Raw genomic sequence first — 24,113 nt, forward strand, 5'->3', positions numbered from 1 at the left:
TATATACCTGACTTTGCTACACTGTGGTACAAAAGAAAAGAAGATGGTAGGGGATTTGCGCTCACTATATTGCGAGGGGTCGGTATAATCTGTAAAATGATACACAGTGGGTAACTCCACTCTCACATGAACTAAAAAAGAGAAACGTGCCGCTGGAATACAGTTTTTCTTTGTTACATTGCTTGTATTTTTTTATTTTTTTTTACATTAAGGATTACTTTTTAATATGTATTGTGTGTGCTTGCGCCACTTTGAAGCTGCCATCCGCACAATTATTAAATTCATGCTGAATGTTATCACCAGCTCCCGAAATCTTGCGAAGTCCAAAAACCAGCTGTAGCTTTATTTGTTACTGCAATTGCTGAAATGTTGACTATTGTGTTTTAGGTGTATTACCCAAATCTGGGCTGGATGTGCGTTGATGCAACAGATCCACAGAAAGCCAACTGGTTGCGTTATGTAAACTGGGCTCGTTCAGCAAAGGAACAGAATCTCTGCCCTTTAGAGATCAACAGGGCTATATACTATAAAACGTTAAAGGTATGTGTTTTTTTTTATGTGGCCTTGTTGACTTGATGTCTTGACCATTTGCTGGCTGGGAATGCACATTGATAAAAGGCTGAGGTGGAAATGTGGGGAATAGGTTTAGTTACAGCATGTTCAACACAGGATTGAAGGTTTTCTATGCTAACTTTATATGTACGCAGTGTTCTATGCTGAGTTGAAAATTCTAAATGCACTTTCACCGGTGGCAGTGAGAGTTTTGCCTGTCGGAAGAAAAAGGTGAACTTGGTGATGCCTTTTTTATGTTTTTTTTTTTCCCCATCTGTATTAACTATGGGCCTGATTTGGATTTGTACGCAAACCCAATGGTCTGGGCAACGCTGGGCTCTTTCAGGTAACTCAAACATTGCCCAGGCTGGGCATGACCCTACAGAGAAGGCGCTGCGGTGGCGTGACCTCATAGGTTACGTAACTGCACGCCCTCGTTGTCTGATCACCGTGAAACAGTGAGTCACTGATGCAGGGAAAGCAGGCGTGCTGTGAGCGCGGTGATGATGCCGACTGAGGTGGGGGGGGGCAATTTTTTTCTGTCAGGGGCCAGTGTGTTTGGCTCCCACAGGGAAAAAAAAAACAATCTGAATGCCCCTGACTGAAAAAAGAGCAAACCTTTTCCCCCACAGGAGAAAAAAAAAAAGTTTTTTTTTCTTTTCCTGACAGGCAATTGTGTTTTTTCCTGTGGGGGCCAACGTGTTTTTTTTTCCTGTTGGAACCAATGTGTTGGTTTTTTACCTGTCTGGGCCAATGTGTTTGTTTTTTTTTCCGTGTGAGGGGCAATATGTTTGTTTGTTTTTCCTTTGAAGGCAACGGTGTTTTTATTTTGCTTGTGGGGGCCAATGTGTGTTTTTTTTTTCCTGTGTGGGTCAATGTGTATGTGTTTTAATAATATAAATAATAATAATATAAGTATTATGGGTATAGGGCCTGATTCAGAGACGCTCACAGGCGGCCGCTCGTTCGCTCCGAGCTTTGTTCGCACAACTGCGCATGCGTATGGGTCGTAATGCGCATGCGCCAACCAGTCAGTGCGGTCGGAAATCGAGCGCTCGCAAAATAGTGAGTGCCTGCTAATTTGAGTGACAGAATGAGGCATTTGTGGGTGGTAACAGGGGAAGGTGCTTGAAAACGGGGAGTGGTGATCCGAACGCAGGTGTGCCAAACGGTCAAAACGGGCGTTTTAAGGGTGTGCATAATTAACAAAGCAGCGTCATTGGCCACGTCACTTGGTTGTCTTTTAGCCTGAACTGTTCGCATGATTGCGGTAGGAAAATCCTACCACAAGCACTGCGAGCAGTTCAGACGCCTTTCGATGTACTCGATTAATCTAATAGCGGAGATGATGTAGGATGTGAGCGGCCAGGGGGCGTCTTTACAAAATAGCGGGCGCATGTTTCGTTCGCTTGCTCAGACATAGAGGCGTCAACAGACCGCAAAGAGCGAGCGCTCAATTTAAATAGCCAGCCCCTTTTTCTGAACGAGCAAGCGCAAATAGCGTCCAGCTCTGAATCAGGCCCATAGTTCAATATACACACACACTCAGTATCCACCTTAATAATTATATCACTACACCCGCTTATTAATGCAAATATCTGATCAGCCATTAGTGTGGCAGCAACTCAATGTGTAAAAGCATACAAAATGGTGAAGAGGTTCAGTTGTTGCTCAGACCAAACACCAGAATAGGGAAGAAATTGGATCAAATGTTACTTTGCTCACGGTGTGGTAAAAGACACAATACAGATATTAACTTATATGTTGAAAGCATTCCTGAGATATGTTTAATCTGTGGAGGAAGGGGGGGTGCCAAACAAAAATGTTCACCCTGGACTTCCCTTGGTCTAGAACCAGCCTTGTGTGACATCACTGGCCCTGCTCCTTTGTATGAATCAACAGTCCGCACAATGAATTTCTGCAAAACAAGTACACCAGGCAGTCAAACACTTATTTTAGACTTGCTGCAGATAAGTAAAAAAGAGCATAGAGGACTTAGGGCCAGAGATGGATGCAGCGCCAATGTTTTGCTATTGTGCATGCACAAAAAGTCCAGAAATCCCTTACTGCGCGCGCAAAGCCAAGTGTCCTATGTCATTCGCAAGTTCATTCAGAATTGTTCTCAGGTGTTTGTGATCACTGGGCGTTTCATGGTGGAGACTGGGAGATGGCCTAAAATGGCTGCAAAAAGGAGTGACACGGGCACGTTTTGGAACGCTGCTGCATTCCATGTCGCAAGTCCTCAGCCTCAGAGGTCATGTTTAGCTGGATTTGGGGAGAGTAGCTAGAGTAGACCCTAGGCTACCGCAAATGTTGGTGGTGCGGTTGATGCTGCGTCGATGTTTGAGTGTTTACAATCTCCATCGCAAATGAACAGACTGCGCAGCCTGAAAGTGGGCGTCTCCCTGCTCGTACATTCCCATCACACCAGGGCGCACAAAGGGAAGGATGAGATTAGCATTTGCATATTCCGTAACAGCTATTGCGAGAGCGGCTGCGAATACGACCTCATTACCAACCATCTCTGAATCGGGCCCTTTATAATAAACTCTCCCAGTTATTTCACACACATTCAGCTGTTATACAGAACTTATTACATATGTTAAGGTGAAATTGTGGTTTTATTTAGTAATTACTTACATCACGATTTGAAAAAAATATATATACTCAACTTATTATATGACTGTTATGTCTAGGTGTTTGAAAAAAAAAAGTGTAGGATCTAATCATTACTTCTGGTGTCTTTATACTGGTAAATCAGCAAGTTACATACAAGTCAATACTACTTATACCACGTATCCATAGCCGATATAATGAACAGTACAACGATATCGTTCAATCGTTTATTATATTGTGCAGTGGACATTGGACAATATATCATTCAGTGCCGGCACCCTCCCTCATCCCCAAAGCTGCACAACCTGACGATATCATCACGTTGTCGTTCAATCGTTCATTATATCGTCTAGTGGATACACAGTAGATCTGTAGTCTATTAAATTGCTCCTTGTAACCTCATATAAGTTTTTATTGTAAAAAGAAAAAAATTGCATCAGGGATACATAAAATAATCATTGCAGATGTATCTACACACATAATTGAGAGCATAAATTGTATTTTATTTGTAAACAGTGATTCTTTAAACTTAGTTGTTAGAAAAAAATTTAATCTATTTGTAGTTTTAATGAATTGCAGAGAGCTAAAAATAACTCCCTTATTGATTTTCTATTTGTTTTCGTTGTGCATCAAGGAACAACCACACTTAGGGCCTGATTCAGAGCCGGACGCTCTGACCAGAGCGCTCACTCTGAATCGGGGCCCTCCTACATGAAGATGGAGCGGCCTCTTGGACGCTCGCATAGCTGTGGGTGACCTCCCACAGCTATAGCAAGCATCCATGATGATGGTCGCGATGGTCAAGACCCTCACGACCATCGGGCTTGCGACGGAGACCCTGCGGTAGGGTCTCGCTGCCGCAAGCCCTGGAGTGATTTTGGCTCTATCAGAGCCAAAATCACTCCCACTGACATCACTACTGATGTCAGTGGGGCCGGCTTCAGACTGTAGGCGTTCCCATGGGAACGACGCCCCCGGCATGCCCACCAAAGGGGGCGTGCTGTCAATCAACATCGACAGCACGCCCCCTTTGGTACGAGACCCGGAGCGACGGCTACCCTGTCGCTAGCCAGGTCTCGCGCCTGCGCACGACGGAGCTCCCTCCGTCATGCGCAGTAGGGCACCATCGACCCGCTTGCGAGTGTCCTGCGCTCGCGAGCGGGTCTGAATCAGGCCCTTAGCACGGCAGCAATTCCTTGTTGTAACTAATGATTTGTAGCCTAGTTTGTATGTGAAAGAAAGTGACCGAGATAGAAAGCTTGTAGTCCATTTCAGGGTAATACATGCATAGTCTGCCACCGGAGCCACGCTTATAAACTGATTCAGGAACTGACGTTTTAATGAAAGGCCATTCATATTTGTCCTTTTAAAAAATGAGTTCCCCACAAACCATTGGTGCATGTTGAATGTTCCTGCGACCTCCTGAAGAAATTTGCCTTGCACAACAGAGGACTTACAAATCTCATTCTTATTTAAAACAGAAGTATTTATTACATTTCCCAGATACAGGAAATAGAGTAAAAAAAATAAATAAAAGTGAAACCTAAAAAGAGAGGAAATAAAAAATGAGAACAGCCAGAAGGTCAGGAGGTACACAGAATATAAAAAACAAGCAATCATAACAAAAAATAATACATCTCCCACTGGTATACATCATCCATAATCACAGAGTATGGATATCAGAAGGACATATTTAAATCAATTAGCAGTAACGTCACAGAGACCCAGAATGAGGGGAATCTAAAACTAAGGGTCTGAATCATTAGATTGCAAATGTGAGAAAAACAGAAAATTTTCAGATGTAAAAAACGGGGTCTAATTGGATACCACTGTGTCCTGGTGGTGACCACAGTGGAGAAGGTCCGGGAACTAGTATAGGTGGGTGCAGGGGTGTTAGTGTTGTTATTACGATCATCTGTCCCTTCTAATAATTCTCCTTTATTCTGGTGTAACATTCCCCAGTACCTGCTGTCTGTTTTACCTCACTTCATAGTGTCTCATATTCCTCCATAGTGCCCCTTGCCTCACTTCACAGTGCTCTAATCCTTTCTTCATAGACTGCGGGAGAGGGATCATAGGATCCCTCTCCTGCGAAACTGCCTCCATGGGCATAAAGGGGTTTAGGCGACCTGAGGATGCCGTAAGTCAAAGCTTCTCTTCGGAGTTTGGTACATATGGGTCAGATAGTAGTTCCCACTGATAATAGGGGCTGTGATCTGCACCGATAGTTAGCCTTCTGCAAGAGATTTCCATGAAACCAGTTTGGCTAGAGAAAAAAATCTGAGCTTCAAGCATTTCCTGAGGGAAGCATCCCATTATAGAGGTCTCATTGAACACTGACCTCAAAACAGGTACCAGATCGGCTTTGAAGATTTTGTAAAATGTAGTAATCTGGGCCCGGGGCTTTGTCTAATAGTAGAGAATCAATAGCCCGCACCACTTCCTCCTCAGAACAAGTAGAGTCAAGAAACTGACAGTCCTCTGGGTCAAGAGTGGGGAGACTAAGATTATTTAAGAAAAATCTAATTCTGTCAATGTAACAAAGCTGTAACATGATTGGCAAGTGGTGTGCCCACTCTCTACTGCGGTTAGACGCATTTTCAGCAAAAAAGACACCCGGCGCTAGCTGAGTCTCACAGGACCAGGCGTGCCAAGAGGGGCTTTTGGCGCGACTTAAAACAAGACGAGTGAAGACACATCTGTATCTGTCTCATATATACTGTATACATCGTCTCACAACAGCGCCCTAATCTCCTACAAAATGGAGAAGCTAAGCAAAAGACAGATTGTCCTAATACACAGTTTTCAATTATGAATATATCCCAGAAGAACTGGAGGTCACAGAATGTACCTTCTATAATCTCTTTCTAAGATCTGAAAAGCTCCTAGAGCTTAAAAAAAGGTGATGCCCAGAGGACTGGTTGATCAACAAAAGTTGAACATGCTCATCAACCAAGATTTTACAAAGAAATGGAATTTTAAAAATTGGACAACTGTTCCTACAATCTGATTAACCTGATTAAAGAGGAGAGAAAAAAATTGCCCAAAACTATGGATATGGAGCTAAAGAAAATCATAGGAAAATGCACACATATTAGACATTTAGAAGAATGACAAGAGAGTAAACTCCAAAAATTGGAAGAAGTAATAATAATTATTAAACAGGAGAAGTTCAAAAGAGAGATTTGAAGATGACAAGGGGGAACCAAGACATTGGTCCAGGAGACCCGACCAATCTGTACCACCGACTATAAACAATAAAGGAGTAGAAAATAATTACCAAATGAGTGAAAAAAAAAAAGGAAAATAGATGGAGAATGGGAAAATCGGAAAACAGAATTGAAACATATACACCAGAGATAATGCCGGTACTTAGAATGCTGCCGCCGGAATCCCTACACCTGTCAGAATCCCAGTGCCGGATTCCCGACGGTATATACTGGGGTGAGGGGGAGGGTTAGAGTTAGGCACTAGGGGAGGGCTAGGTTTAGGGAGGGGGAGGTGGGGCGGTTAGGTTTAGGCATCGGGGAGGGTCAGGATACTGACTGACAGGTGTTGGTATTCTAACCCTGTTGGGATGTCAGCGTCTGGATTCTGACTGCCGGGATCTTGAGTGCCAGCATCCCGTTCCCAACCCCCTCAAAGATATGAACAACAGAAATGTAAGCTCTTATGAGCAGGGCCCTCTGTCTTGTGCTTCTCCCTACTTTAGTTCCATTTACTTCTTACTCACCACTATGGCACCTAATACTTGGTTGCTTATGCTCTGTTGCTTATCTGGGTGTTATGGTCGCTAATGTAGCAATATATATTATCCATGTCCTATTCCTGCATTGTATTGTTCTGTAAGTCGCTTGTCTACAATTTGTTTATGTACTTTGTAAGGCGCTGCGGAACACTTGTGGCGCCATATGAATATATGATAATAATAATGAAAGATAGGTATAAAAAAAATCAAAACCGCAGTTTATGCGGAATCAATGGTTTCCGCGCGTGAGTCATGGTTTTACGGCGTGGGAATAAGGCTATTTAATTGAATAGCTTTTCCCCCGCAGATAATTGAATACGCCACATAGAGACATTCCAGAGGATGGTGTAGGAGGATTTAGAGAACTCAAACCCCCCCCCCCCCCCCAAAAAAAAAAAAAAAATAAGATATAACTTATTCCCACAAGACCATGACGCACTGCAGAGTCACAAGAAAGGCATTGTAATAAAGGGGCTGATTCAGCAGAGCACATGGCCCAGAGCGCATGCCCCCTTTGGTGGACGGGCCGGGGGGGTGGCTGCCCAAACGGAGGCGTTCCCATGTGAATGCCTACCGTTTGGGGCCAGCCCCACTGACATCACAAGTGATGTCAGTGGAGAGATTCCGGCTCTGTTAGAGCCGAAATCTCTCTTGGGCTTGCGGCAACGAGACCCTACCACAAGGGTCTCGTCGCAAGCACGATGGTCGCGATGCCAGAGCGACCGGCTCTGAATCAGGGCCTGAATCCATACGATCTTGAATTAATGGCCAGTGTGAGTGAAGAGAAGGTAGAATTCCTCGATTTGGAGCTATATGTTGAGGATAATAAGATACAAACAAGGACTTTTATGAAGACCGTTGGCTGCTTGTTGCTGGGATGAAGTTATTAGTCATCATCAGAATTGGCTGGGCAATATCCCATAGGGCTAATTTAAAAGAATAAGGAGAAATTGCACAACCCTGGATAACTATATCACACTAGCAACAGATCTGAAAAAGTCCTTGTTACTTTGTCATATCCCAGAAAGAATTCTAAGGAAATCATTAAACTAGAAAGTAAGACACTACTAAAAGTAAAGTAAAGAAGCAGTGAAATCAGAAGAGGTGTATTTCATAAAACAATTTGGCAATCGGGCTAAAACAGTGGGAAATACTGATGAGAAATATTGACCAGTGCTCCTTTTAAAGATGATGAATTGAAAGAATTTCTACCAAAGAAACCACAAATCTATAAGAAAGAGGACAACCTAAGAAGGAAAGCCCTGACTCTGGAAAACAAAAGAATGAAGGGTCCTGGCTCGAGAACCAGGTTTTTTCTTTCCCCACTGCCTGAAGTGTCCAGCATGCAAGACCACAGGAGTGAGAACAGTGGGAACCATAGACTACTAGTTTATATCTAATAGCACAAAGAAAATGAAGTGTAGGGCTTGCGGAATACATAAAAGATATTAAAAACAAATTGGAAACACATTGGCCCTCATTCAGAGCCGGTCGCAAGAAGCAAGAGCTCGCTCTGAATGAGGGCGGCCGCTTGGCTTTTCAAGTGCGGCCTCCTGGTCGCTAGCTAAGCTGTGGGTTGCCACCCACAGCTTTAGCTTCCGACCAGGTTGATGGTCGCCATGGTCAAGACCATCGCGACCATCGGGGCTTGCGACGAGAACCTAAGGTTGGGTCTCGGCAACCGCAAGCCCCAGGGAGCTTCCTGCTCCGATCGAGCAGGAAGCTCCCCACTGACATCACTGCTGATGTCAGTGCGGCCACCCACAAAATGGCAGGCGTTCCTTAAGGAACGCTTCCATTTGTGAAACCACCTCCCGCCCCGCCTACAAAATGGGTCGAGCTGTCGATCACCATCAACAGCCGCCCCTTTTGTAGTGAGCTTCGGAGCGAGAGAATTTGTCTCTTGCTCCGGGGCTTGCGCACGCGCAGTGCGGCCGCTGCGCGTGTGCAGGGCCTAAACATCGACCCGGTTGCGAGCGCTCAGCTGAATGAGTCTTAATGAGGTCCATTGTCTCCAACCATTTTGCCTCTATGCATGCTAGAGACCCTTCAAATCTAAAATCTATGGCAGTGGTTCCCAAACTTTTTTGAATCCCGGCGCCCTAGAGTATCCGCATTGTTTTCACGGCACCCCTAAGCCGAAAGTTTGAGAAATTCAGAAATAAAAATAGTAGTAAAGTGAAGTAAATGGTGCTGACCTGTCATCGTTAGATTTAGGTATGTGGTGGTGGACAGGTTTGAGCTTCTGTTTGTCCACATACATACTTGCATTACATTGACCATAAATTATTTTATTTGGTGCTGGACCACCAACCTGAGGCACCCCAGGGTGCCACGACGCACTGTTTGGGAACCACTGATCCATGGGCATTAATAAAAAATAAAAAAAAGTCTGTAAACATTGGGGAGGGGGCTGATCATGTGTCACAAATATCAAGAGGAAGTAATTTTTATTTCTGACTTAAAAACCTTACACTGAAATGGCCTTAATCTGGATTTCGATTGTTTTTTTTACTGTCAAAGTAATCACACAATTTTTAGGCATTACACCTATATATATTATTTTGGTATACGTTTATGATGCCGGCGGTCGCTATGCCAACTGCTGGCATCTCCACTACAGAATCCCGGTGCGGGTTAATTAACCTACGCCGAGAGACCGGCGCCCGGCATCCCGATCGAAGGGATGCAGACAGCCGCGGGGGGGGGGGGGGGTTAGGTTTAGGGTTCCGAAGGGGAGCTTTTGGTTAGGCACCCCCCCGGAGGTTAGGTTTAGGCTAGGGGAAGGAAGGGTTAGGGTTAGGCATCCCCGGGGGGAACTTAGGGTTAGGCACCCCCCCGGGGGACTTAGGTTTAGATGGCAGGGAAAGGGGGTGTTAGGTTTAGGCACTTAGAGGGCGGATTAGGGTTAGGCACAGGGGGGAGGTTAGGGTTAGGCACCCCAAAGGAGGGTTAGGGGGTAGATTAGGTTAGGAAATACTTTCGGACGATCAGGATTTCCTTCCACGTCCGGCCGTCGGTGTAACAGACCGATTCCATTGTTAAGGTATCCTCCTCCTTTTATTTTAATGTATGCAAATTATGGATCTCCAATTATAATGTATTCTCATCTTACTTAGTATACAACTTTGAATAATCCCAATATTCCCACTCTGGAATGGGAAGAGTCTTCTAGTATGCAGCAGCTTGTCTGTAATCGGTGCATGATATGAGCAATAAATAGCAATTGATGAAATGTAAACCTAGTAACTGAACATGTCCTCACTTGTCACTTGAGCTCCCTTCCTCCTTCCCATATCAGCATCTTTTATGCACTGTGACTGTCTTACTATAGAAGTTTTAAGGATATCCATGCTTGAATCCATATGGTTAAATCAAATTGACTGAGGTATTAAGTCACTTGTTCTCAAACCATACTTGCCTATTCTCCCGGGACCGTCGGGAGCCTCCCGAAAATCAAGTACCACTCCCGACACCCCGAAAGAGGAGGCAAGTCCCCGCATCGTCTGGCGTCCCGCGGCCGCATGTGAAAACGGGTGGTTCGGAGGGGCGATGACGAGGTTCGCGCTGAATATCGTCATCGTTGCACCACCCCCTGCTCTGTAATGCCGGTAATATCGGCATTATTAAGCGGGGGGCGGGGCCATGATGTGATCGTGCGGACACACCCCTGTGGCACTGTGCCAAGTCTTTGCTACCTGCTGTACGTGCACCATATTTGCAGCGGAAATATGGCACCAGTATAATTTTTGTCACTATTTCTTTGGAATAATAGTGGCCGCCCATTCAGACTTTATTCTGGGTGCACCCATTCAAGATACACAACTGGGAGTGCCTCAACATGTGCCATAGTAATGTATATGCTCTTGTGGTAGGGTCTTGTTCCCGCAAGCCCCAGTGAGCTTTCTGCTCTAATAGAGCAGGAAGCTCACTACTGACATCACGAGTGATGTCAGTAGGGCCGCCCCCAAACGGCAGACGTTCCTTCGGGACCGCCTCCGTTTGGCCAGCCACCCCCCCTTCCCGCCTACAAAACGGGGTGAGCTGTCGATCAACATTGACAGCCGCCCTGTCTTGTAGTGAGTCCCGCAGCAAGTGATTTCTCGCTGCGGGGCTCGCGCACGCCGTGCGTCCACACTGCCCGGCCATCAACCACTTGCGAGCGGGTCTGAATCAGGCCCTTAGTTTAGTGGAGTTATCCTTTTAAGTAGAGTTGCACTTAAATTAAAGGCTACTATTACATTTGACTGCTTTCATAATACCGTATATACTCGAGTATAAAAAAAATGTGCTGAAAAAGTACCCCCTCGGCTTATACTCGAGTCAAGTGTAGCGCTGACCGGACAGAGTTCGGTCAGCGCTACACACTGCCAAACACACAGCCGCCGGAGCCGGCAGCTGCGTGTTTGGTGTAATCAGCAGCCGTCGAGAGTCTGTCTGACTCTCGGCGGCTGCTGCTGCTGCTCCCACTGCGGGAGCCATCTTCCGGCTCCCGCAGTGGGTGATGGGAGACACGTCGTCATGACGACGTCTCTCCCATGCAAAGCGGCCGGAGGAGCGGACAGCGGCGGGACCAGGAGCGGGAGTTTCAGGTAAGTGATTTTTTTTTTTTTTATTCTTGTCACTTCTCTCTCTACTGGGGGGGGGGGGGGGACGACTACAGGGGGCACTACCAGGGGGCGATTACTACAGAGGGCACTACCAGGGGGCATTATCAGGGGGCGATTACTACAGGGGCACTAAAAGGGGGGATTACCACTGGGGGAACTACCAGGGGGGATTACTACAGGGGGCACTACCAGGGGGGGATTACTACAGGGGGCACTAAAAGGGGGGATTACTACAGGAGGCACTACCAGGGGGGGATTACTACAGGGGGCACTACCAGGGGGGGGATTACCACTGGGGGAACTACCAGGGGAGGATTACTACAGGGGGCACTACCAGTGGGGGATTACTACAGGGGGCACTAAAAGGGGGGATTACCACTGGGGGTACTACCAGGGGGGGATTACTACTGGAGGCACTGAAAGGGGGGGATTACCACTGGGGCACTACTAGGAGGGATTACTACTGGGGGCACTACCAGCTGCTGCCATTTCCCACACTAGGCTTATACTCTAGTCAATAAGTTTTCACAGTTTTTTGTGGTAAAAAAAGGTACCTCTGCTTATATTCGGGTCGGCTTATACTCGAGTATATACGGTAGATGAAAATGTCAAGTGTTGGGTTTAGTTTTTCATTTCAAATATATAGATAGCGTATTTAATCATTACATTTTTGCATAATAGTATTAAAAATAATCTTCAGTGTATAAATACTTGTGTTTCTTAGGTGGAGGTTTTTTTGTTTATATTTTTATGCTTAAAACAAATATGGAAATTAGATTTTTGTAGGTGTTTTTTTTTGTTATCACAAACCACTAAATATATATAGGTCATTTTTGTTTTATTTATAGTTATTTTAAACTTTTTGGAATATATTGGACTACGCAATGCCTTAAGGACCGCGATTAAATGAAGATACATGTTTTAGCAAATAACTTTATATTAACAGGTATACAATATTATTGTCTTATTTTTTCTTTCTGTCATCTTTCACCCCCTGGTAATTGCTACGAGGGTGGTTCATTATATATGGTTACAAGACCTTTCATTGCGTAAATGTATTCAACTCATACATACAGTACTGTGCAAAAGTTTTAGGCAGGTGTGGAAAAAATGCTGCAAAGTAAGTATGCTTTCAAATATAGAAATTTTAATACTAGTTGATTTTTATCAATTTACAAAATGCAAAGTGAACGAACAGAAGAGAAATCTAAATCAAATCAATATTTGGTGTGACCACCCTTTGGCTTAAAAACCGCATCAATTCTAGGTACACTTGCACAAGGTTTTTGAAGGAACTCTGCAGGGAGGTTGTTCCAAACATCTTGGAGAACTAACCACATATTTTCTGTGGATGTAGGCTTGCTCAAATCCTTCTGTCTCTTTATGTAATCCCAGACAGAGTCAATGATTTTGAGATCAGGGCTCTGTGGGGCCATATCATCACTTCCAGGACTACCTGTTCTTCTTTACGCTGAAGATAGTTCGTAATGACATTGGCTGAATGTTTGGTGTCGTTGTCCTGCTGCAGAATAAATTTGGAGCCAATTAGATGCCTCCCTGATGGTATGGCATGATGGATAAGTACCTGCCTGTACTCTTCATTGAGGACACCGTTAATCCTGACCAAATCCCCAACTCCATTTGTTGAAATGCCCCAAACTTGCAAGGAACCTACAACATGCTTCACTGTTGCCTGCAGACACTCACTATTGTACCGTTCTCCAGCCCTTCGGCAAACTGGCTTCTGTTGCAACTAAATATTTTACATTTTGTCTCATCAGTCTAGAGCACCTTCTGTCATTTTTCTGCACCCCAGTTCCTATGTTTTTGTGCATAGTTGAGCCACTTGGCCTTGTTTCCACGTCGAAGGTATGGCTTTCTGGCCATAATTCCTCCATGAAGACCACTTCTGGTCAGACTTCTCCGAACAGGTGATGGGTATACCTGGGTTCCACTGTTCTGTTCTGAGCTAATGGCACTGCTGGATATCTTCCGATTTCGAAGGGAAGCATGATGTGTCTTTCATCTGATGCACTAAGTTTCCTTGGCCGACCACTGCGCCTACGGTCCTCAACGTTGCCCGTTTCTTTGTGCTTATTCAAAAGAGCTTGAATAGCACATCTCAAAACCCCAGTCTGCTTTGAAATCTTTGCCTGGTTCAGGTCAGGGCTGTAGGGAAGATAGTCCAGGATTTCCCAATGGTAGCGCCGTAAAAACTTAAACGTGCAGTTGGCCGAGTGTGGCCAGGCGTTATCGTGCAGCAATACGACGCCTGTCTGCAGCAACCCAGGTCATTTTCAACTACTTGCTACCGGCTCATTGTATCACAATAGCAGACCGCATTCACAGTATCTCTCTTGGCGAGGAAATCAACAAGAAGCATGCCCTTGTGGTCCCAAAACATGGTCGCCATGACCTTCTTTGCTTATGTAGGTGTCACATGATGTACTCACTCCTCTTGGTACTGTGTCAAGTGCACGAGAAACAATCTCATCCTATTGGTTCTGTGAACTTCTGTGAGTTACTTCGGTAACCAGCGTGAACACTTTTGCCTGTACCCCATTTGATCATGTACAATGTTGTGCACAGGACCCACTGAGATGTTCAGTGGGTACTAGCTATTGCAATCGGGACTGCGCTCGCAGAGGCTGCATAAATTAGTGTGAGGTCTCATTGCGTGCATGGTTGTTAGCAATTTCTGAGAAGGTCAGGGCTTGTGCAAGTGTGCGTGAGGCTGCGATGGCAGTTGAACTGCGTGCGTACGCAATATTGAGGTCCTTGGTGAATCAGGCCCAGTTTCTGAAACGCCCGCTACCAACTGCTGGAAGGTTATCCTCCAGCAGTTCCATTCCACATTTTGGCACAAGAAATGTATATTTGATAGCAAAAAAACACATTTGCTATTAGACTTTATTTGAAAAATCGAAAAGAAAACTTTATAATAAAGCAGATATATTATTTGTTTCTCACGGACGATTAAAAGTTGCAAAATATTGCCCATAAAGTCATATGATATGTGCTCAATCTGTGAAGGAAGCCTGTGATCTGCTTCAGAAGCAGCTAGTACTGGTGACTATCATTATCATCTTGTCTGTATTAGTACCAGCGCTCAGACACCTGCAAGTGATTCGGTTACTGACCGGCATATACGTGTCTACGTGTCTGCTCTTCCGTTTGCAATTACGCAAACACCCCCTTACATTCTTCTTTTTTTGCTCTTCCCCATCGAAACATAGTTGCAAGGACTAAACCTGCATATGGACAAGAGAGTACTTTGCGCAGTACAAATTTGCAATTCACCACAAAGTAAATATGTATAACACACTATTTTCCACATGAGCCTTTTTAATTTTTTTTCTTTTGCTCTGCGCGGTCGCAGTGAAAATCTAGATGCAGAGTTAGTGACAGTCAGTGAACGTTTATGGGAGATAACGGGGGGTCCCGAGTGTTTTGTGGGTGTGTCTTGGACAGCGTATGCATCTGTATGCTGTTGCACTGGCTCCAGGGGCTTACTTCTGATGGACATCAGAGCAACCGTAGGGTTGGTCAGATGTTCGGTGGTGCGACCGGTGGGTGTCTCTATACTAGTCCCAGCAGCTGCAGCATTTGTATAGTTTCGCAGTACTGCTGCGTATGGTTACGCAGTGGTGACGGGATTCGCGTCCACCTCTAAATTTTACCCTTTGTGCCTGTATGTAGAAATTGGTTCTGTATAACCTGGATGTAAAAGTCTCTGGTGTGTCAGCTGCATTACTGTGTTGTGCAAAGTAATTGGGACAAAGTAATTTTTTTTTTGTATTAAATGTAAATTTAGTGTTTCAAAGCCACTTAAAACTTGCATCGAAACGCGTAACCGAGTTGGAAGGAGAAATGTGGGTGGAATCATAAAAAAACACCCTGAATTGATGGACTTTTGATTAGAGAAAATGGTATTCGTTCCAGAGAAAACAAGCAAGGAAATAGTCTTAGTCTTAGTTCCTAGCATTTTTCAAACACAACCTGTAACATGACGGGAGCTGATTGGTTGATATTTTATCTCACTCCACTTTATCTCTTAATCGCTTAGTACATCGCCTCTATGGCTTAGTACATCTACCCCAAGACTCAGTACATCAGAATCGGTATGAAATACCGGCTGAGGCATGGCTGGCAGTTCGATTCCTGGCAGCGTCAGTCCGACAGATGCAGAGATACCTACAGCTCTGGAAATCCTGATCGTCCCTAGGTAAGTACAAGCTAACCTAACCTCCCTAACCCTCCTTAGGGGTGCCTAACCCTAACCTCCCCCCTTTACCTAACCCTAATCCCCCCTCTAAGTGCCTAAACCTAACCCCCCCCCTTCCCCGCTGCCTAAACCTAAGTCCCCCGGGGGGGTACCTAACCTCCCCCCGGGAGTGCCTAACTCTTAAGTCCCCCCCGGGTGCCCTAAACCTAACCCCCCCTTCCCCCAGCCTAACCCTCCCGAAGCGGTGCCTAACCCTAAGTCCCCCCCGGGTGCCCTAAACCTAACCCTCCCCCCCCCCCCCCCTCGCGGCTGTCCGCTCACGGTGCCCAGCATCCCTTCGATCGGGATGCCGGGCACCGGTTTCCAGGCGTCAGAAAAATGACAGGCGTCTAGGATAGAGCAATCGGGAAGCCGGCTGTCGGGCTTACGTCAGCCGGTTTCCCGATTGAATACCAGTACATCTACCCCATGGCTTAGTACATGTACCCCTTAGAAGCTTGTGGTGTATGGACTTTAAAGAGACTTAGGAGTTTATTTACATAGAGCTTCTGATCCGATATATAAATGTGCAGTGCTTTTACTTGCTGTGTGTTGCTAGTAATAGCAAAGCACTTTTAAATATTGGGCATATACATGATCAGAAGCGCTGCATTTTACAACCCAACACTTCGTAAATAAACTTATTAGAGGCTGGTGGTATAGGGCTTATAAAGAGACTTAGGAGTATATTTACTAAATTGCAGGTTTTTAGAAGTGGAGTAGTTGCCCATAGCAACCAATCAGATTCTAGCTATTCTCTTCTAGAAGGAACTATATAAATGTTAAGTAGAATCTGATTGGTTGCTATGGGCAACATCTCCATTTCTAAAACCTTTAGTAAATATACCCCTTAGACACTGGTGTTGTAATGACTTATAAAGAGATTTAGGAGGAAATTCAATTAGGTGGGAGTTTGCAAAACCTGATAAACTCGCATACTTCGCCTTAAATTGACACACTTCGCCTTCATGCGAGCACCCAAGATACGCTCAATTCAATTAGAAATGCCAATGCGCACTACTCGTAGCAAGAGTGTGCAAATTTTGTCCAAGGATCAAATAGGAAAAAAAAAAGCATTAATAACTGGGGAGACCTTCCTGGACCCCAAAAAAGTGGAAACTTCAGTTGCAGAATCATGTAGAAGACTGATAGTGGCCATAAGGAAAGTACTGTGTGTTTTTAAGAGGTGTCAAATGGCTGATATATATATATATATTTTTTTTAAATGTACCTATTTAAAAGACTGTAGAATTTTGTTTAATTACAAAGGAATTAAATGAAAAATGCAAATAAAAGTTGAAAAAAATTGGCTTTTGGGATAATTTGAGACGACATTAAAAAAATGCAAACAAATTTTTAAAAAGCAATTCTTTTTCATTGAAATACTTTCATTAAATTTGGGGTGCATTATTTAGCTAAAAAGCTTATTCTGGTGTAATTTGAGATTATTTTTTTTTTACTCCAAAAATGACATGTAATTATTGGCCCAATGAAGCTAACTGAAAAATCGCAAATGCCTAATTAGTCATTAGAGCAGGTATCCAGAGGTGTATCTAGGGGTCCAAGCACCCCTGGCAAAAAAAGGGACTGGCGCCCCTCCTCTACAAACCAAAAATAAAGGGGCATAGAATCATGGGAAAGGGGTGTGACAACACATTAGTGCCAATTAAAATTACACCACACAGTAGTGCCCCGTTATTCACATTACACCACACAGTAATGTCTGTTATTTACAATACACCAGACAGTAGTTGCCTTAATCACTTGATGTAACATAGTTGTACCTCTTATACACGTTACATCACACAGTAGTACCCCTTATTCATGTTATGCCACACATTCTTTCCCCTTATACACGTTACACCACACAGTAGTACACCTTATCCACATTACGCCACACAGTACCCCTTATACATGTAACTTCACACAGTAGTACCCCATATACACATGCATATGATCTGTAGACCCCATATCAGGTGCAGACCCTTAAGATGTTATGCTCTGCAGACCCCATATCAGATGCAGCCCCCCTATGGTGTGATGTTCTGCAGAGGCAGGCTCAGTTAGCGGAACAGGGGTCGCACATGCGTGGAGTAGGGTCTCATCCTCCTGCCCATGGCTGCCGTTTCCTTCCCATGTCCGCCATGCATGGAGCCTGGGATGGGCCAGCACCTGCAAAGGAGGGCGAGACAGCGCTCACCTGTTACAGGTACAGCCTATAGACCCATACCCCATTCCCGCAGCCCGAGCCGCACCGCTTCCCAGAGGCCATGGAGAGAGAGATAACATCTCCAAACTGCTGAACGTGCATCAGCTGCCTCAAAGTACCACCTGCTGGTGGGGCATCGAGTTGAAGGTGGAGGTCAATGGCTGTTGTGGGAGGGGAGGGTCACATAGCTTCACATGTATACACACTAACACATGCAGAGTATACACACACGATCACATACACACTAACACATACACACATGCATACTTACACATTTGATGCAGCAGCTGCTGCTGGTACAGGTTGTTAAAGGGGTTGGCACGTAGATGCATTAGGCCCCGCCCCCTCATAACTTAAATGCCGCGATTCGCGGTTTATATGGAGGCGAAGCTTGCTGTGTTTCCTCCGCCCCACTGCAGCCAGTGTAGGGGGTGAATCAGTCTGTCAGGGAGGGGGGTTCTCTAGGTACTTAGACACGCGTGCGCTAGTGGGACCCAGCGATGACTGACGGCACTACTGACGGAGCCTCGGACAGTGGTGCTAGCTGCTGATTAGTTTGCACCACCGTCAGTCAGTGAGGGGGCAGGATTTGGTGGCAGCTGATTGGCTGTTGCTGCCGTGTTTCAGGCCAGCTAAGAGGGAGTGTGGGAGGAGTGGCTATTGGTCGGCACATGGCGCTGTCGCTTAGGAGGTAGGACTGGGTCATCCAACCCGTCGGCCAGTTCAGCAGGAAGTGTCCGAGTGGCCTACTATGTGATTATACCCCCTGGCCGCAGGTGGCACCGCTGGGCGGCGCCCCCCCCCCATAGACCGGCGCCCCTGGCGAGTGCTATCCTGGCCAAGGGGTAGATACGCCCCTGCAGGTATCCGAGGAGTTTTGAAGCAAGTCCTGACATTCTTACCATAAACTAAAGAGTTTCCCTACCTTTTCACCTGCTCAGGGGGGTGCAACCAAAAACAAGCGAATTTACTCTGAAAAAGAAATGCGAGTTTGGAATTGAATTGCAAATGTAATTCGCAATGCAAATTTGCTGTGAATTCACCTCATGGGACCAAACGGGCATCTAAATGAATCCCCCACTAAAATGGATAAAACTTGTATAAAACAAGTTATTGCAACTAAATGCGATCATACAAATAATCCGTAATATTTAAATCTTTTTTTTTTTAAATCAAGTAATAACAAATCCCAACAAATTAGCTTTATCTCAAAGATTTTGCTCATGATTGTAAACGTCAGGGGCGTAACTAGGTATTTGAAGGCCCCATAGCAAAAGTTTTTAAGGGCCCCTATGTACCACACAATTTTGACAAATGTATATAACACATGTAACTTTGACAAGGAAGATGGGCCCCCCTCACCTCTGGGCCCCATAGCAGCTGCACCCCTTGCACCTATGGTAGTTACGCCCATGGTAAACGTAGTATACTAATGTTGATATGAGGCGATTCCCTAGTTATGAAATGGCAAGAAAAATAAGGCAAAAGTACATTTAAAAATATTACGTTTGTGTAATTGTCATGAGCTACCCTCAGAGTTGGCACAATATTTGTATCCATATCTCAGTATTGAAAAGTGACTTAATAAAAGTGAACAATAATAAGTTATAAATGCATTACACTATGCATCAAATGTACATAAGTATTTGGCAATATTTTTAGAATTGCTCTAATCATCGAAAAGTAACTATGGAGGAAATGAACCTGGGAAAGTACAGTATATTTTTGCTTTCTGTAATACTGTACAGTCCAAACAACGTCCTATTCCAGTGGTTCTCAAACTCTGTCCTCGGGACCCCAAACAGTGCATGTTTTCCAGGTCTCCTCACAGAAAGGAGCCCGTCGATGAGTTGGGAGTGAAGTGACCGCGTCTGCAGTTTCTTCACTCCTGTGTCTGGAATTCTGCGCAGTCTACAGACCACACATGCACGGCGGCCATTGCCGGGGGAGCCCTTTCCTATGGAGCCCTCTGTCGGCTAGTATTGCGATGTGTAGGCCACAGTGGCATACGCCATCTTCACATGGTGTATGCTGGGGGAGGAGGGGAAAGGGGGGGGGGTCGGGGAGACCAGGTTCCTGAATGCTTTGCAGTCCGGATCTTGGTAAATCTGACAGCATTGAATCCCCCATAGAAAACCATGGGGGTTGCGGCGGCTGCTGGCGAAAATGGAGAGACAGCGGCAGATATCAGAGATATTGGTGTTTTCGGGGAATAATCCGCAAATATTTAATGATAAATGGGCCCCTCTATGTTCTGTGCTGGTCTTCAAGAGTCCTCTCACTCTGATATATTATTTTACTCGCTGGTCAAGAATTTCGAATTTGTGCAGACCCATATGTAGGCAAAGGAAAGAGGGTGATTGATAAAGCAGGAGGCGGTGCCTAGAAATGCGCGCACTCCTCATGGAAACATTGCTACCTGCAGGGCCTGCTCTAGGGGTGTTCGACCAGTGCGGAACATTACTGTCCCGTTGTTCCACCCGTGGGCCGAAGTGGTCAAGTCGGGAGGTTGGGGACCCCCACCGCCGCAGCTGTGCGGCGGTGCCAGACCCTGGAGTGTGAATGGATGCGCGTGTCATTCATTCATTGACGGGGGAGGGCTGGGGGAAGCCCAGCCAGTGACGGGGGGCTGGCCTTTACCCCAGCCTGACGTTACTTGGAGGCGTGCCATGTGGGCACGCCTCCAAATAACATCACATAGGGGGCGTGGCCTAAGGTAATTAGGTCACACACCCCAATTCACCCCCATGCGCGATGTAAGGGCGCCTTGTTAAGGGCCGGCACAGGGTGCTCCGACCCCTGGAGCCGGCCCTGGCTACCTCTCAGAGAACAACATAATGGCTACATGGCTTGTCAAACAATACATAGCAGTGCTGGGTTTACAAAAAAAAAAAATGCAGATTTTCCATTGACTTTGTTTTAACAGTATTAAGTGTATTTACTTGTAGATTACATTTGTAATTTATTATCTAATACCCCTTTCAGACATACGACTCGGGAAATGTCCTGCTCAGACCCGGGAATTTCTCCTGTGCAAATTCCCAGGTATTTGGTTGGGACCCCCTTACACACTACAGCTTCTACCTGGGAAATTCCCAGGTAGCACCATTCAGACATGAGCAGGGTTTTTCAGAGTTTTACATAGAAAATCACAGTTTTGGCATTTTCAGTGAAGGCTTTGCTGGCACACATTAATGAGGTCATTCAAAGGTGGGGCTTGGTATAAAGGGACTGAACACCTGGCACTCCTCTCCTCTACAAACACCTGGCACTGCTCTCTATCTCCTGCAGGCACCAAATTCACCCTTGCAGTGCGGGGCCTCTTTGCAGCAGGTATGGCAGCGGCCCTCCTCTGCAGCTATTCTTATGTCCCTTATGCACCAAAATCAGCCTTGTAGTGCTGATTTCTACCCACCATGTGTGGCGTCTGTCCTCCCCTCTCTGGCTGACGCTGATGATGTCATCAACAGACAGCCTTGTCCGGCCAATTCCCGGGTAGCACCATTCAGACATAAGCAGGGTAATTTCCCGGGACTTAAGTCCTGGGAAATTCCCTGGTTCGATTGGAGGGTCGGCTACCCGGGAACGTGTTCCCGGGTAGGTACCTTTCAGACATCCTAACACTACTCTATGCTCCTTCCTCACTATCTAGCCCAACTGTGTCACCCCTGTTTGTCTGACCCTCCCCTTAGAATGTAAGCTCTCACGAGCAGGGCCCTCTTCCCTTACGTGCTTCTTCTTGCCTTACTTTTACTTTCATTTACAATGACACCTAAAACTTGGTTACTGACACCCTGCTGCTTATTTAGGTGTTATGCAGCATTGTTTATAAATCATGTACTTGTCCTGCATTGCCTGTACTGATAATAACTTGTCTTGTGTGCTCATTTGTTCCTGTACTTTGTAAGGCGCTGCGGAACCCTTGTGGCGCCATATAAATAAAGGATAATATTAATACGTGACATCCCGGGAATGTGGCCGAGGCAGGCCAAATTCCCAGGAATCCCTGTATGTCTGAAAGGGGTATTAGATTCCACAACGGTCTACAGCGAGAGTTGTTACATACAAGAGCACAGCTCATAGATATACATAATTAAATCTGCAGATTACTTATATCCCTTTTCCACTGTCCAAAAACCCGGGTTATGGCCGGGGCTACCTGGGTCAGGCTGCAGTGGAAACAGCTCCCTAAAGAATAACCCAGGTCAATTTACCCGGCAATCCTACCCAGGTTTCGACCAGGGTTGAACACAGGTAGGAACCGGGTTACATGGCAGTGGAAACTGACCCTACCCGGGTTAGGCGAGCCGGGTAACACTTGTAAACGGTGATTGGAGCTTCTAAGGCTCTTTTGTGACCTCTATTTTGTGTGCCTGGAAAAAAGAAAATTTTTAATGACATCTATAGGTTTTTACAGGGCTGACCCGAGTTCAGTGGAAATGGGGTCGACCCGGGAATAACCCAAGTTGAAGTGCAGTGGTCGAAGTGTCTGAAGCCGGGTCCTACCAGTGTTCAAAATCCCCTGTTCGACCTGGGATTTTGGTGGAAAAGGGGTATAAGTGACAAAGGGAGAGAGGGCCCTAGTCGCAAAAGCTTACATTCCAGAGGAGCTGTGGGTGGACACAACTAGGGAGTAGGGATCAGAATTGGTCATTGTAGAGTTAGGAGGTGTGGTAGGTTTGTCTAAAGAGATGAGCTTTAAAGTCGCGTTTGAAATCAGGGAGGCTGGGCAATTGTCTGATGGAGCATGGGAGGGCGTCTCAGAGGATAGGAGCAGCACAGGAGAAATCCTGGATTCGGGGGTGTGGGGAGAGGTGATCAGTGCTTAGATGAGACTACAGTCATTGGAAGAAGGTGAATTTATTTATTTTTGGTTTAGTTTAACACTTTGGAATACAATATGCCAATACCAGATGGGCATTTGGCAAAACGTAAGCCATAGTATGTGAGTAATATAAGCGTACAGTCCATAGAATGCCTTAAGCTGCATACATACACATGTAAAGATTTTCTGTCCAACCATCCAACTAGTTGATTGGTTGGAATGAAAATCTGGTAAGGTATGAAAGCAAATGACAATCAGCAATTTGCTCCCAAACGCCGGAAAATGGACACAAACTGTTCTTCGAACAAATTGTTTAGGTCAAACATTTAACAAACTTGTCTGAACGACCATTTTCATCTGTTTTCTGGCATTTAGGAGCAAATTGCTGATCATCAGTTACTCCTATACCTTACCAGATTTGCATTCCAACCAATCAAAAAGTTGGACAGAAAATCTTTACGTGTGTATGCAGCATTACTCATACTTTCCTTCCAGTGCCAGTCTGTTTTCCTCGTCACCCATGAGCTCCAGCATGTCCGTACTTTACCTGTAGTCTGTATTTCTCAGTACTTGGATTTCCAAAAGACTCAGATCTTCATAAAAAAAATAAGCAAGCAGTTAAATAGAGATAATTTAATAAACAAAAATAGCAACCAAGGAATACATAAAACATATCTCCACATGTAATTGTTGCAAATACTGAAATGTCACATAAACCCATTTAGGGTAAGCTCGGCATCCAGGGATGACATTGGTGGGCATTGGCAAGTGCTGGTCTCTGGCACTCACTCATTGGATATGCTCTGGTAATATCTCCTCCTGGAACTCTAGCAGCCAATCATGTGTGAGCAAGATGGCCCCAGATTAATTAATTTGGCCATCAGGAACATGCGGAGCTGTAATAATATGAATTTGTTTTGCATATTAGGCTTGTTTGGTTTTTGCCGACTGATGAATACTTCATATACTTTTGTGTGCATGCAAAATGCAGCAAAGCATTCTGCCACTATCCATATTCTAGTTAACAGCTTTTCTTCCTGTGATAATTATGTGTGATGATTAAACCAGGAAAAGCCCAGTTAATATTTTACAATAAATATCTTGATGTGGGTCAAAGTACATAAGTGCTAATTAAAATATAATATTTTAACTGCCTCATAGTAAAACATTAGTTGCAGGCACCATGCCACGATAAAGAGATATGTGTTCTATATTTTGTGCTCAGCTCCCCAACACCTGAGCTGGGCTGTGATCTCTGAGTGAGACATGTCCGCTTCCTAGGCTGCAGC

At 45.2% G+C, this 24,113-nt stretch overlaps 1 protein-coding gene across 1 annotated transcript in view; it reads left to right on the plus strand.

Annotated features, from left to right (window-relative positions):
- PRDM2 (PR/SET domain 2) overlaps positions 1 to 24,113 on the plus strand; it is a 128,976-nt gene that overhangs the window by 43,715 nt on the left and 61,148 nt on the right. Inside the window, exon 5 of the mRNA XM_088455768.1 lies at positions 388 to 540. Within this exon, the coding sequence (XP_088311894.1) occupies positions 388 to 540 (153 nt within the window). The remainder of the gene's footprint in view (positions 1 to 387; positions 541 to 24,113) is intronic.

Source organism: Taudactylus pleione, unplaced genomic scaffold, assembly GCF_031769625.1.
Source record: "Taudactylus pleione unplaced genomic scaffold, aTauple2 ptg000671l, whole genome shotgun sequence".
In the NCBI taxonomy this organism is placed as follows: domain Eukaryota; kingdom Metazoa; phylum Chordata; class Amphibia; order Anura; family Myobatrachidae; genus Taudactylus; species Taudactylus pleione.